This window comes from Typopeltis vanoorti, chromosome 15 (genome assembly GCF_054136105.1).
Source record: "Typopeltis vanoorti isolate ZY-2024b chromosome 15, IOZ_Tvanoo_1.0, whole genome shotgun sequence".
NCBI classification, from domain to species: domain Eukaryota; kingdom Metazoa; phylum Arthropoda; class Arachnida; order Uropygi; family Thelyphonidae; genus Typopeltis; species Typopeltis vanoorti.
The window spans coordinates 4,003,031-4,018,154 of NC_143563.1; the positions used below are offsets into that span (position 1 = coordinate 4,003,031).

Sequence of the window (15,124 nt, forward strand, 5' to 3'; positions counted from 1 at the left end):
AATGGCCTAAAAAATAAGACACTGGAGCTTCAAGAATTCTCTCACAGATACAACCCTGACATAATCCTAATTAATGAAACTCATCTAAGACCTACAGACATCCCAAAACTGAGAGTCTACACACTATATAGAAATGACCGGCTGTACCACCACCTCTGTAGTTCAGAGGTGGTGGTACAGCCATATTTATCACGAACTGCATCAGGCATAATGGAATACTCACCCCTCTAACCTCCAACCTAGAACTCACCGTGTCGAAGTATACACAAACTCAACTGGAAGACTTAAAATCTACACTGCCTACAACTCCCCTGCTAAGACCCTGCTATTTTCCGACTTGGATGCTGTACTAGGCACAAATGAATCCATCGTCGTCACTGGGGACTTAAACTCCAAACATCCCTCCTGGAACAGCAGAACTACAAATAAAAATGGCTGTATCCTCTTCAGCTACACAGGATTAAACAATGCTGTCATAACAGGACCCATTGAACAAACCCACCACAGCCCAACTGGCACAGCCGACATCCTAGACATCGCCATCCTACACAACATCAAATACCAGCACAGCATTCAAGCACTGAACAAATTATCATCAGACCACAACCCAATCCCTCTTCACTTAGGGAACAAAGACCAGTCACCCCCCCCCCCCAAACCTCCATTGTCTGGGAGAAACTTAGGAAAGTGCTATCAGAACACATTGGTCCGGTTTCCCCATATAAAAGCCAAGGAAGAAATAGACACGGCAATAAAGTACCTCACTAATCAAATCAATAAAGCCATAACAGCAGCCACAGTATCCACGATTACCCACAAACAAAATCATCTCCTGGAAGAAATCATGCACTTAATAAGGTAAAAAAACAGACAGAGAAAAAGATATCACAACACTCGTGCTCCCCAGGACAAAACAGCCCTCAACAGATTAAACAAATCTGTCCAAGAAGCTCTTCAGAACCACAGGAACCAACAATGGGACAACAAGCTCACCTCCATCACCACAGCAGATCATTCCATATGGAAATTCCTAAGCAACCTCAGGAACAAGTGCAAATCTCTCTCCCTCCCCCCTCCCCCTCTGCAAGCAGAACAGCACCTTGCATACACAGATGCTGACAAAGCTGAAGCCATAGCAAGAAACCTAGAGAAACAATGCAGTCCTGCATATGAGAACCTAAACATCAGCCATGTATACAAGATCCATCGTAAAGTCAGGTTCACAGTAAATCGTCCCGATGTCAATCCAAGCCCTATAATGCCTACCTCACCTACCGAAATAACCGGCATCATCAATCATCTCAAGATCAAAAAAGCCCCAGGTCCTGATGGCATCACTAACCAAGTCATCAAGGCACTACCACACAAAGCAATAGCACATCTGGAAACATCATAAACTCCATCCTCAAATGGCAGCACTTCCCCCAGTCATGGAAAATAGCTGACATCATCCTAATTCCAAACCAGGGAAAGACCCACACCTACCTGAAAATTACCGTCCCATCAGCCTGCTAACCAATTTAGGGAAAATAGCTGAGAAAATCATCCTCATCAGACCCCCAAGATCATGTCAACCAACTAAATATCATTCCACAAGAACAATTTGGCTTCTGTTAAAATTACAGCATCACCCAACAGATCCATAGACTGGTAGAATACATCACCACAGGATTTAATTGGAATCAACACACTGGAGCTGTCTTCCTAGACATCTCAAAGGCCTTCAATAAGATCTGGCATCAAGGTCTCCTCTACAAACTTATCATCGCTAACCTTCCACTAAACATGATACACCTGATCAAATCATACCTCTCCAACAGGAGGATGCAAGTCAAAATCAATGAAACAGTCTCAACCCAACGGAAAATCCTCGCTGGAGTTCCTCAAGGATCATTGCTAGCCCTGATCCTGTTCAACATCTGTATGGCAGACATCACTCAAAATCCTCTCACATCCACCATCGCCCTTTATGCTGATGACATGGCTATTCTAGCCAGATCTCGTCAACCATATCTTGTTACCAAAAAACTACAAGATACCATCCTGAATCTAGAAAAATGGTTTAAAGACTGGCGACTACAATTAAAGCCTCAGAAAAGCAAAACGATACTCTTCACAAGAAGACGAGCATCCCCCAAAGGAGACATCACCCTGTTCAACTCCAAAATTCCCCGGAAAAACTGAAGCAAAATACCTCGGAATAATTCTAGATAAGCGATTATGCTTCAACAGCCACATCAAGAGCACATGCACCAAAGCTTCAAAAGTTATCGCCCAGCTATACCCCTTATCAACAGACACAGCAAACTAAGCTCAAGAAACAAAATTCTACTGTACAAGACAGTGATCCGTCCCACAGTTATATACGCCTCCCCAGCCTGGAGCCATACCTTCAAGACAAACATCCTCAAGCTACAAAGATTACAGAATAAATGCCTGCGAATGATACTGGACGCCCCGTGGTTCATCAGGAACGCCCAGATCCACCGGGACATAAACATCCCTTACATCTCTCCACTACTATGCTCCCTAGCAGAAAAATTCTTTATGAAGACATCTATGCATCCAAACCAAGTAATTCAGCAAGCTGGAAACAAGACAGTGATCCGTCCCACAGTTATATATGCCTCCCCAGTCTGGAGCCATACCTTCAAGACAAGCTACAAAGATTACAGAATAAATGCCTGCGAATGATACTGGACGCCCCGTGGTTCATCAGGACGCCCAGATCCACCGGGACATAAATATCCCTTACATCTCTCCACTACTGTGCTCCCTAGCAGAAAAATTCTTCATGAAGACATCTATGCATCCAAACCAACTAATTCAGCAAGCCGGAAACTATGACTGTAATGACCACTGGAAACATAAAAGACCGAAAGCCATCCTAACACTCAACGACGAGTAACCACTTCTGCCCATTCAGGGCGAGCTAAAATACCTCACAAATCTCTCCCATCACTGCTCCCGAAACAGACAACAGGGAATATGAAAAGCGTCAAGCTTCACCCTCTGCACCATATATGTCCTGCATCCTGGTATCTCCACTTGGGCCTGACTCCCACTGAAGAGACCTCAATAAAGGTCGAAGCTAGTCTGGGTAGTGGCCCTTCCCTTAATGCATAACATTATACATATCCACAAGGAGATGTGTTTTGCATTATGGGAGATACTGAGATAGGAGTGTTGGTAGCTTGCTCCACCTTTGCATGGAATTGCTCGGTGTTGTACCACTTTACCCCAGTCCTGAAGATACTTTCAGGCGCAAACTTTGTTTGCACACACTTGGGTAAAGGATTAAACCAAATTTATTATAGTCTGACCAAGTGAAAAATAAACTTACGACAAAAGAAAGGGCGTGTACGCACAATGGAATCCAAATTGCGTGCAGTGGCGCGTTGTGGCCTGACCTTAAATTGAATTAAATTACTTAAATTAAATTAAAATTAATTACAGTTAAGTTATTATTTTACACAATTTTGTATGACAATTTCCCATTACTTTAGGGATGGCAAGAACATCATTGTGGTTTCGATTCGGTCTGTGGAGTAGGGCTTCAGCTCTTTCATTATATAAACGTTCATATTCGTATGAACATCTGTGTAGAAGTTTTGTCTTTTTCCAATGGATCTTGTGGTTTGGGTTTTCAACTCCGTGTTGAGCGAGGCCGGATTTTTGCGGTTTGATAAGGCAGATATGGTCTTGATGTTCCGAAATGCGTTTAAAAACTGATCTGCCTGTCTGTCCAAAATAAGAGAGTTTACAGGAGCATGGAACCTCGTATACACCAGGTAGTAGCATTATAACTTAACTCTAATTAATTTTAATTGAATTAAATTTAATTCAGTTTAATTCAATTCAATTTAATTTAAGTTCAGACCATAATGCGTCACTGCACGCAATTTGGATTCCATTGTACGTACGTGCCCTTTCTTTTGTCATTCCTAGTATTGCCATACTGTACTGATGATGTCCTAAGATACCTAGGACAAAATATTTATGTAATAAAAAAAACCTACTACTGTGGTTCACGTGTGTTAAATTCAGTCATCCATGTATGTTATATTACAATATTTGGTATTGTATAAACTGATCTGCCTGTCTATACAGGCAGATCAGATATACAGATGTGCCAAACATTGAATTATAATAGTGTAGTATATGCAGCAATTTATATTGATATAACTTCATAAATTTAAAAATCTCAAAGATCTCTGATTAAGATAATTTTCAGAAGGCTGATTAAATTGGAGCACATCATTTTCTTCAATATATCCTAAAAGGATATATACAGGAAATTGCGATACTTCAAGAGTTTATAATTTAACCCATACATACATATGCGTGTGTGTGTACTGCTTGGAAAAAAGTCAATGGACACCCCCATGGAAAATGTACATCAAAATGTACATATAACAAATAACGTGTTTGTGGTTGGAATAAATATGATGTTACCAAGTCAGTGCAGCTGTGTCTGGGTGGAATGGCTGCCAGAAGGGAACTGATGGAGTTTAAAAAAGGTGTTGTGATAGAATGCCATGTTGAAGGCCTATATATTCAGCAAATTGTTGATAAAGTGGGCTATCCCAGGTCAACAATCAGTGATACCATACTGAGATGGAAGCACAGGGAGTCAACTGCAGTGGATTCCCCACCATACTCATAAATCATGATTATAAGGTGCTACAAAGGATAATATGTAAAAAAAAAAAAAAACAACTGCCATTCATTGGCTGACATGTTGAATGCAGAGTTATGAGCATTGACTGGAACATGAATATGAACAAAAACATTCAGAACCGAGGCTCACAATATGGGTTTCCATGGTAGGACTGCTATATGCAAGCCCCACGTTATCCAAGCCAACATGCAGTGTTGTCTTTGGTGGTGCAAAGAGCATGTAGAGTGGGATGTATAAATGTGTGTTATGAAGTTATGAATTTGATCTGGTCTTACAAACGCTGTTGTATAATTGGAATTTTCCTTGAGTCTTTACTTTGACATTTTTGACATGAATAATTATCGTAGAGGAAAGAGTGCTGTAAAAGGAAGTAGAGATGATAAACAGGACATGAAAACAGGTGAAAAAGATATCCTTGATGTATGGAGTAATTACTTCGAAAATTTGCTAAACAAAACAATCAGTAACAGCACAGTGGTAAACACTTAACAGGCATACAGTCAGGAATACGTATCCATACTTGAAGTAGAAAAAGCCATCAAAAGCCTGAAATGTGGAAAGACAGCAGGAGTAGATAATATTCGACAAGAAATGCTCAAGAATGGAGGTATAAAAGTCTTACAGTGACTGCACTGCATAGTTCAGAAGGCTTGGACAGAGGGATGAATTCCAGATGATTGGACTAGAGCTCTCATAGTACCCATATATAAAAGAGAAATAAAATTGAATGTGAGAATTACAGAGGTATGTCCCTACTAAGTGTTCCTTGTAAGATTTATGCAAGTATACTTGAGAAATGGTAGAGAAGGATTGTGCAAGGGAAGATTGGTGAAGAACAAGGTGGATTCAGGCCAAATAGAGACTTTCAGGATCAGATTTTCATTTTATGACAAATAGTTGAGAAATCATGGAAATATAACAAAGATCTGTATTTAAGTTTTGTAGATTTGGAAAAGTAATATGACAAGGTGCCAAGAGAAAAGCTATTCAAAACACTACAGTTGTGATGTCAGTGGAGCATTATATCAAGCAATACTTAGTCTTTATTTGAGATGTAAATCAGCAGTTAAAATTGAAGGCAGTCCGGGAAGATGGTTTGACGTTAAATCTGGTGTCAGAAAAGTACATTATCCCCTCTGTTATTCATTATCTATATGGATCACATTATGTCTGAAAGTGGTATTAAACCTGATATCAAAATTGGAGATGTTAATCTCAGTTCTTTACTTTATGGAGATGGTGTTATACTTCTAAATAAATCCAGTACAGGTCTGCAAGATTCCGTGACTCTAAATTGAATAACTGTTGTAATAGATTTGGTAAGAAGGTCAACAATAACAAGACAATGAAAATTCATAGGCATTGAATATATCAACTGCATTGTGAATGGAGATCCTATAGAACAAGTAAAACATTTAAGTTACTTAGGCATGATTTTTAGTGAAGATGGTAAATTAAATATGGAAATAGACAACGGTATCAACAAAGCTGGTATGGTAGGAAGTCAGCTGAATAAATTTGGAATAAGAGAGAAATTAGTCAAAACACTAAATTAGCTGTATGTAAGACAGTCAAAAAAAAAATTAACTAATGGATCTGAGAGCTGGGCTAGAAATAAAACCCTTGCCCAAAGACTAGAGACCATAGATATGAGAGTCCTGAGAAAGATCAGAGGCATGAACAGATTGCATCAATGGCAATATCATATTAAAAACAAGGATATTAGGAAAGAACATGACATTGTTAGCATCCAGGAATGTGTTAGCAGAGCTAATCTCAGGAGGGTATGGTCATCACTTAAACAGAATGGGAAAGGAAAGATTAGCAAAACAAATGTTCTCTTCCAGGTTGGCAGGAAAAAGATCCAGAGGAAGACCAAGATATAGGTGGATTGATACAGCAAAAAGTGCCTTAGAAGATAGAAATATAAGATCTGATAATGTTGTAGTCTTGACAGGTAACAGATTGATTTGGAGGAAAATTGTAGATAGGAAGTTAGTAATGATGTACGTTTTTCATGTAGTACTATCGTATCCTGTACACCCCTTGAGGGTACATATCAGGAATTTGACGATGATCATAATTATCATATCAGTTTGTGCAACAGCTCTAGTACATCCTCATACGATGAAGAGGTAGCAGTGAGTTCAATGTTGCATATACCAGGTTGAAAGCTTTTATTAAAATGGCTGCTCAGTTGAACAGTCACTTCTGCATCAGTTGCCCCACATGCCACCTGCATTCAACAGAGTTATTCTTTCAAATTCATTCTTTCTTTTACTTGCAGCATAACAATAAAATTCTTTTGGGTTGTCTTTAACTGGCAGAGCCAGTTTCTTTTCATACTTGGACTTAGCTATCTGCACAACACTTGTAACTTTTCTGGCCTGCTGCTTATAATTATCATAACTGACATCATCCTTATGCTCAGGATATTCCTTCCAATCATCTTTTTCTTACAAATCTTTTGCTTAATTAGATTGCACATCCATTTCACTCCTACTCTATTTATTCTTTGAACTCTAGGGAAACATTCTGATATCGCATCATTTAAGTATTTTTAAAGCACTTCTCACACACTGTTGATATCTTTCCCATCCAATAACTGACCATAGCACAGAACCCAGAATATCCCTAAGGTTGTCATAATTTCTTGCTTTGTAGTTCAGCATGTAACTTTTTATGAAAGGAACATTCATAAACTTACTCACTTCCCAAGTGAGTATTGTGATCACTCTCACTAACCGGAGGCAGAATAGTTAGGTATTGAACTGAAACCCCTTTTAGCACTATAATCAGATCTAACACTCTTTGACTGCAGGTTCCTTCTGTTACATGCTGCTTGAGGAAGTTGTCTCACAACAGCTCAATAAATTCTGTTTCATTCTTCTCGTGTGCGATTTCCCTAGCTACCCAATCAATGTTCGGAAAATTCAAGTTCCCTATTATTATTATTCTTTTTGCACCCATCATATTTATTAGTTGATGCTTTTCTTCATCACTAGCAACCAATCCACTAGGTCTGTAACAACACAGTGTATTTCCTTTCCTTCCCTTGTATATTTAACTGTGTTTTTAATCTTATTAGACTCCACTTCACACCATAGCTTCAAACTCACTGCCACATGAAAAATTGTTACTAGTATTCCAGTCATAGTTCTCAACTCTAACTGGATTAAAAACATTTGATATCATTAGCAGCATTCTCCCTCCTCTCCTATCCTGTCTATCCTTCCTAAAAATCTGTATTCTTTGTACTCGATACCAGTTAGTACGTCTGCTTCTGATAGTCAAGTCTCACTAATGCCTACAACATGAGGTCCCAATATATTAACCAAGGCAACAAACTCTGCTCCTTTTTTTCTGATACTTCTGGTATTCATGTACAGACATAATAAATTATCTGCATACTCTTTTACATACAGTTGTCTGTCTTCTGCATGACACAGTTCAACAACTTGCAGATCTCTGTTCTAATCTAGGTCCTTACTTATGCAGACATTGCTTATGCGAATACAGAATCGTTCTCTCTTCATAATCATTTCCATAATAATAACCATTCCCATCTTTAACACAGTTACCTAACATTGTCACTCTTACACACAGACTCTCACAATTCCTCCCAGCAGAATTCAGTTTCCCAGACTCTCCATGTTAGGTCTTATATATCAATTAATAATTTTTCAAGACTTCTGAATTCAAACACATTCAAGTGTAGGCCATCCCTCTTATACAAATCCAATATTCCCTCAAACTCACTCCACACATCCAAAAACTCACATCCATTCTTTCTACACAGCCTGCACATCGAATCATTTGCCATCATAGTCCTTCTTAATTCATTTTTATCATAATTTAAATTAAAGAATTAAAAGTTCAAGATCAACTTTTGAAAATTCCAAAATATAGAGAGGACAAAAAAAAAATAAAAATAAAATATATTCCAGGAAGAGACCTTGAACATACAGGACTGTATTTACTCATCATTGCTAATTTATGTTCTTTTTTTAAATTATATAATATCAGTTCTTTCTAAACCCAAGCTCCTAAAGGTAGCATAAACTATGCTTCTCCTGGGACATCATGTGACTTGTATTGTTCTTGTTCAACTTTAATTTGTGCCATTCCTCTCTGCTTGTTGTACCATCATTTTAACCACATTTTTAAACTAAATTTTTCCTAAATTAAAAGGAAAAAAATTTTGGTGAAAAAATGCTGAAAAATTTTTGCACACAATTCACTTATGCTCTGTTAGTATAAAATAAATATGAATTTCCTACAAACAATAAAATTCAGCAAACTCTATATTAAACCAATATGCTATAATCAAAATAAATTTTCATTGTGGCAGAGAGGCAAAAAAAAGGTTCTCTCTCCCTGCTGACATCTCTACACTGCAACATATCAAACATACATGGCCTTCTGTGGAAGCATGTGAACTAGTTATTATTATTATTACGTGACACCTCCAGGGAGTCCAAAGACTCGTCGAGGGAGGGCACTTACTCCACAACTCTCCGTTTCCACCACTCAATCCATCAACAATAACAAACTGCAACTACTGTCATCATCTATGCCACCACAACAATAGGGCATGAAAAATTACAGCAAGTGAATAAATGTTCTATATGCTTATATGAGGAACAATCAAATCAACCTTGATAATTAGCTGGCCTGGTTGGCTTAGTGGTTAATATATCTATTCTCCAACCAAAAGGTGCAGGTTCAAATCTAGCCATGAATGTCTGTGATGGCTTTTAGTTGAGAGATAAATTTCGTTGCCTAGTATGACACAGTTTTCCTGCTTACTGGAGACCTGAAGTGGCTCAAAAATTCCGTTTGATCTCTAGAACAGAGTTTCTAGGCCATGTAAAAAAATAAATACAAAAATATATATATATATATATATATATATATATATAAAGAATAATTAAAATCCTTAGCCCACCCAAAGCATAAAAGCACATTAAGAATAAGAAAGCACAGACTAAGAAGGCTAAAATATTATTTTGTACTACCTACTAAGTGTACATTACAAAAAGGATACAGTTTTTGATACATTATACAGTTTTTGTCCCCCCTTCCTCAGTAATTTCATGAATGCTATTTAAATCCTGAAAACTACATGCATTTTAAAGTGAGTAAACACCTAATCTAAATGGCTCACCCATGGTTTGCAACTTTTTTGTGGGTGGGAGTCGCATTAAAAAATAAGTAAATAAAATTTTAAAATAAAAACTTTTTACCAATTATATCCATACAAAGTAAGATGACTTTTCATATTTCTTTTTGCACATTTTGTTAAGTTATTCTCTTCATATATTTACAAAAAATCATTCTCAAGTGATATATAAAATTTATACTTTTCATATGATCAGTAATTATTTGGACTTTTGATCCCATGTCTCTGTTTTGATTATGTACTATATTAGCACACGCACATACATATCGGTTAATTTGTTTTTTTGTTTATTGTTTGTTTTTTCTGCTACTGTATGACCTTTCATTAGAGCAGATGCACTGATCTTATCAACACATTTGTGCTTTATTTTACAACAACTTTTTCTTCATCCCCTTGCCCTCGTTCACTTGTTTTCAACTTGTGCATGGTACACTCATTCTGCTCACCATCCATCAGGTCCTTTACAATGATCATAATTAAGATATTTCCAATTTGTAAGGATATAAACATGCTGAACCTCTGGATGCAGTAGGTACAAAACCTTCAATTTCCTGATTATTTTCCAGGATTGTTGTCAAATTCCAATCACCATCTTGTTCAGCCCAGCAATCAAGTAGCTCACAGCTCTAACTAAGATCATAGAAGTTGTCCATCTGACCTGTGCACACTGTAACACAAACAACACACTGACTAACCAAACACAATCTGACATGCCTCTTGTAATGCAAACTACAGTCAACCAAAGATGGGGAAATCAGCATTAGAGGAGTTATAAAAAAATTTTGCTTAAAAAGCTATGTGAGTGTTCCTGTTAAAATACACAGTTTTAATTGATAATAAATTGTAAACAAAAAGTATATTTTAATGAGCAGTATGAATTAACCAGAACTAAGAATAGATTTGCAAAATTTAAGTTGCACAGGAAAATCAAGAGCTGTGATGCTTAAAAAAATTATGAAAAAATAAGTCCCGTTTGCTTCTTCCTGATCTGAGTGGTCTACTAAAATCCAGACTAAAAACTCCTCCCTCAACACTGAAACATTTTTGTGGTTAGTATGGAAGATAATAGCAGCTTACACCATGATCAACTTTTCTAAACCTTTAATCAGGTAGAGATAAGTCAAATAATGCTTATAAGACAAAAAAAAATCTTTCAAAATAGCTTCTATATTGCCTCTTTTTGTAGCTTTGTTATGCGAAGACAGTTCTGCTATATTATACTTATAAATTATACAAGTAAGGAAATTACTGCATAAAATTACACAAGCAGTTGAACTTAGAACTTTTCTTTTAGTGTTACATGGTGATCAGCATTCATTTTAGTAAAATTATGGAGACTACAACCTCACTTCCCTTTTTAGCAGTCTTTCTTTACCTTTTGCCATAAGCCTACACTCGCCAATATATGCACATAAACAGCTACCACCACCCAACCCAAAAACTAGGTGTCATTAACATACACTGAAAAACAGGGCTTTCAAGATTTGCTGTAGTGAACAAGCACTTTAACATGAATTGAAAGTTATCAGCAATACCTGCCTGAAAAATAGCTACAGCCAAAATACTATCAACAACATTCTTCGCAAGACTGCTTAAAAACAAAATAAACTAGATTACAATAAATTAGTAGCCATTCCATACATTAAAGGTATATCAGATAAAATAAACAGAATACTACAGAAATATAACCTTAATGCCACCTTTAAACCACCTGCAAAATTAAAAAAATGTATTCAACTCATCCAAGGATCCACTGGTCGACCCCAGAGTTTACCGTATTCATTGCACCTGTAATTTGCCCTATATAGGTGAAACAGGATGCACAATTCCTATCAGAAAAAAAAGGAACATAAATTGCACATAAATTTAATAACTATGGTAAATCTGGTCTTTCTGATCATGTCCTGAATACTTTACATAAAATTGGCTGGAAAGGCACCTGTTGTTTACATCACACTTAAACATAGTATGAGCGTAAATTTAAGGAGGTCTGTGAAATTCTTATCAACCACTCTAACAATAAATGGTGGTATAAAAATCCCAAGAATATGCATGGTATATTCTACCCACTTAATGTTTTGGTCTAAGAGTTAATTATAATTAGGACTGTAAGCAATCCAAGATCATAACTCTAATATAACACTCTTTTTAAATTATCGATTAGGCCACTACTTTTGTTGTATTAAAGCTATCTATATCAATTTGTTCTCTGATGATGTTATAAATAGAATGTAGTTTTGATGTCTTTTTTGTTTTTTTTTTCACTGGAGGTCAGACCAGTAGAATAACGGTTGATCACATTATTGTCACTTTGGTTTACTGTTTGAAATGTAATATAGCTTGTCTTTGTATACTCCAGATGATGACCTTAATATGAAGGTTGAAACATCGGGAGATTGAAGTAATTATTCTTAACATGGTTGTAGTCTCCATAATTTTACTAATATGAACATAGAACGGTTTTCCAGCATATTCACTGTAGATTATAATTTTGTTTTATTAATTTCCCCATTAAAATGGACCAGTTTTGATATAGTCTTGACCCAATGACTAGTTCAACAGTGAAAACTACTGCCCAAGTAACATGTCCACTTGATCATATTAACATTAGAATTCACATTCTTACAATCGTTTACAAAATTATATTGATCAAGAATGAATTTTCAGTTGATATTTTTGTTTTTGCAAATAAAAGCTACCATGTCTGTGTGAAAGTTACATTTCAAAGAATTCTGTTGTGTGGTACTTGTGTAAAAAATAAAAATAAAAAAATAAATAAATAAATAAAATAAAATAAAAAATTAATTCATCAAGTTACAATTCATTTTATTAATATTTAACTCCGATCTGTTTTTAAAATGATTTATGCATTTTAGACGTAATTTTGTTTTGCTTCATTTTGCTATAACAAATGGTTCAATTGAACCAAATATGAAATGATTTGACAGATTTTAACACTAATCCTAAATAACAAATTTCATTAAATTTCATCCAGCCAGTGCAGAATTATTAATGTGAACTTCATATATTATTTTGCCAATAAAAATGTTCTAATTGAAACCAAAATCGAACCATGTGGACATATAAATACATATATGGTGTATATACAAGAGTTGGACAAAATAATGGAAACACTGAGCCTCAGTAGCTCAGTCGGTATACAAGAAGCCCTTTGGCCAGAAATATCTGGGTTCGATTCCCATCTATGATGCGAGGAACCCTTATCTGGTCTCTTTCAAAAAACCAAAGTTGAAACTTGGGGTTTTTTTGTCCCTCAGAGCAGGCAAACCAGCCTCATGAACACACGTGGCTTTATAGTCATAAAGTATATATACCTAATCCCTCGTTAGGAAGGCTCAACCTGCTCCCCAAAAAAAGAGAGGTGAGAAGGGGGGGGGGAAACCCATACGAATAAATAAATGGAAACACTATGATATTTAGGAATAGAATTCGTTTGTGTTAATTACACTTGAAAAAAATATTGTACAAAAATACAATATTTTTTTCAAGTGTAATTTATTTCTGACTAAATGGGGAAGGAATTGGCTATGGCTTTCTCTCATCCCAAGTATTGTAATAACATAATGATACACCATTTTGTTACTTGTATATAGAAATATGACTTCTGCCATTGATTTAAGGTCTCAATGTCTCCACAGATTTAGTTCTCACCAATGAGACTTCCACACAGGTCACACCAGTCGTGAGTTTTTATTTGATGTGAAGTTAACTGCCTCTACATACAAGTAGCTTAGTTATGAAATTACTTCACATGCAGACTTTTATTTTGCTCATGCATGGTTAAAAATAAAAACAAGAATATATATATTTATATATATAGTCAAGTGTATGTTATTTTCTAAACCCAGTGAAAAAACTTGATTTCATATACTTAAATTTAAACTAGTTCACTGCTAAAAAGATACATTGTAGCTTATGTTTCTGCTTTTACTATGCCATACACTGTGTTCATTCAAGTTCTGCTTACCATAAACTAAGATACAAGATGATCACTCAAATAGCTGTATATTATCAGTAATGGTGATTTTTTTTTCTCTCTCTCTCTCTTTTCAGCATTCTCTGCCACCTATATGTGTCAGCTTATGCTTGAGCATCGTTTGCCATATAAAAAAAAGCACTTTCTTATTTTGCCTTCACTTTTCAGTATAGTAATTGGTTATTCAATAACAGCTAACAAGGTAAGAAGTTGCAAAGAAGTCTGGATGACAATGAACAAAAACACATCAAATCCAGAATGCACCAAGTAGTTAAAGCAAAAAAAAAAAAAGAAAAAAGAAAAAAAAGAAATAAATATATGGTCATGATTCCATTTTAGCATTTGTGTATTTTGAAGATAGTGCAAAGGCTTTATACTATTTTTAGATTGACTATACTGTTCCAAAATTGAAAATTGTTTAATATATAAGTTAAAGTATTTAATCGTTCTACTCAGATAAAATTTGTTTTAGTCCTCAGCATGATCGTGATAGCTTTCAAAAACTATTGCTTCCATTTTTTTATATTTATTTTCCAGTAACACACGAGGTGTTTTTAGAATGTGTAACTGTTTCCTAAATGCTCATTTAAAATTTTAATTTTTGTGTAATTCAGATAGTATAGTGAATTTACTCTTGCTGTTCCCTGCTTTCTGTTAAATGTTATTGGTTAATTTTTTGTCTCAGAGAAATATAAAATACTAATAATACATAATATAAAAATGATAAGACCCATAAAATTTCTTGAATAAAGTAGCTGCATTTATTTCTTTAATATCAGTTTATATTCTAAGCACATGTAAACTTGACTGATTGCTTAACCATTTTGTTGTTTGGACTTTTTTTTTTTAAGTAAATGAATATTTGAAAGCCTTCTGAGAACTTTTTTTTAGGATGCTGCACTGACGTATAATGCTTTCTTTCAGTGTAATTTAAAGCGGAATAGTATATTAGATTTATGGAATCAACTATTTTGAGATAAATGACATTTGATTTATTTGTTAGATTTATTTGAAGAATTAATAATTCTCTCAAAAATAATACAAGAGAAAAGTGGTCCTCACCAAATTTTATCATATATATATATATATGAAAAAGCTTTAATGACTGATACCGAGAGATAAAAAGATGACATGATATATTTGAAAAGATACTACTAGTTTACTAGTTTCGTTGAATTGATCAACATCTTCAGGTATCACAATCAAAGAAGTATATAAAGAATTACAGAGACTTAAAATTGTAATAACAGAACAAGTACAAAAA

The 15,124-nt window shown here is 35.4% G+C and overlaps 1 protein-coding gene across 9 annotated transcripts in view; it reads left to right on the forward strand.

Annotated features, from left to right (window-relative positions):
- LOC150098315 (uncharacterized) overlaps positions 1-14,631 on the forward strand; it is a 47,278-nt gene extending 32,647 nt beyond the window's left edge. For all 9 annotated transcript variants that reach the window (XR_016549452.1, XR_016549450.1, XR_016549451.1 and 6 more), the window contains one exon: positions 13,938-14,631. Coding sequence is in view for 5 of the 9 variants with exons in the window: in XM_090404664.1 (XP_090260790.1) it covers positions 13,938-14,131 (194 nt within the window). In the remaining 4 variants the exon portion in view is untranslated. The remainder of the gene's footprint in view (positions 1-13,937) is intronic.
- The last annotated feature ends 493 nt before the right edge of the window (positions 14,632-15,124 follow it).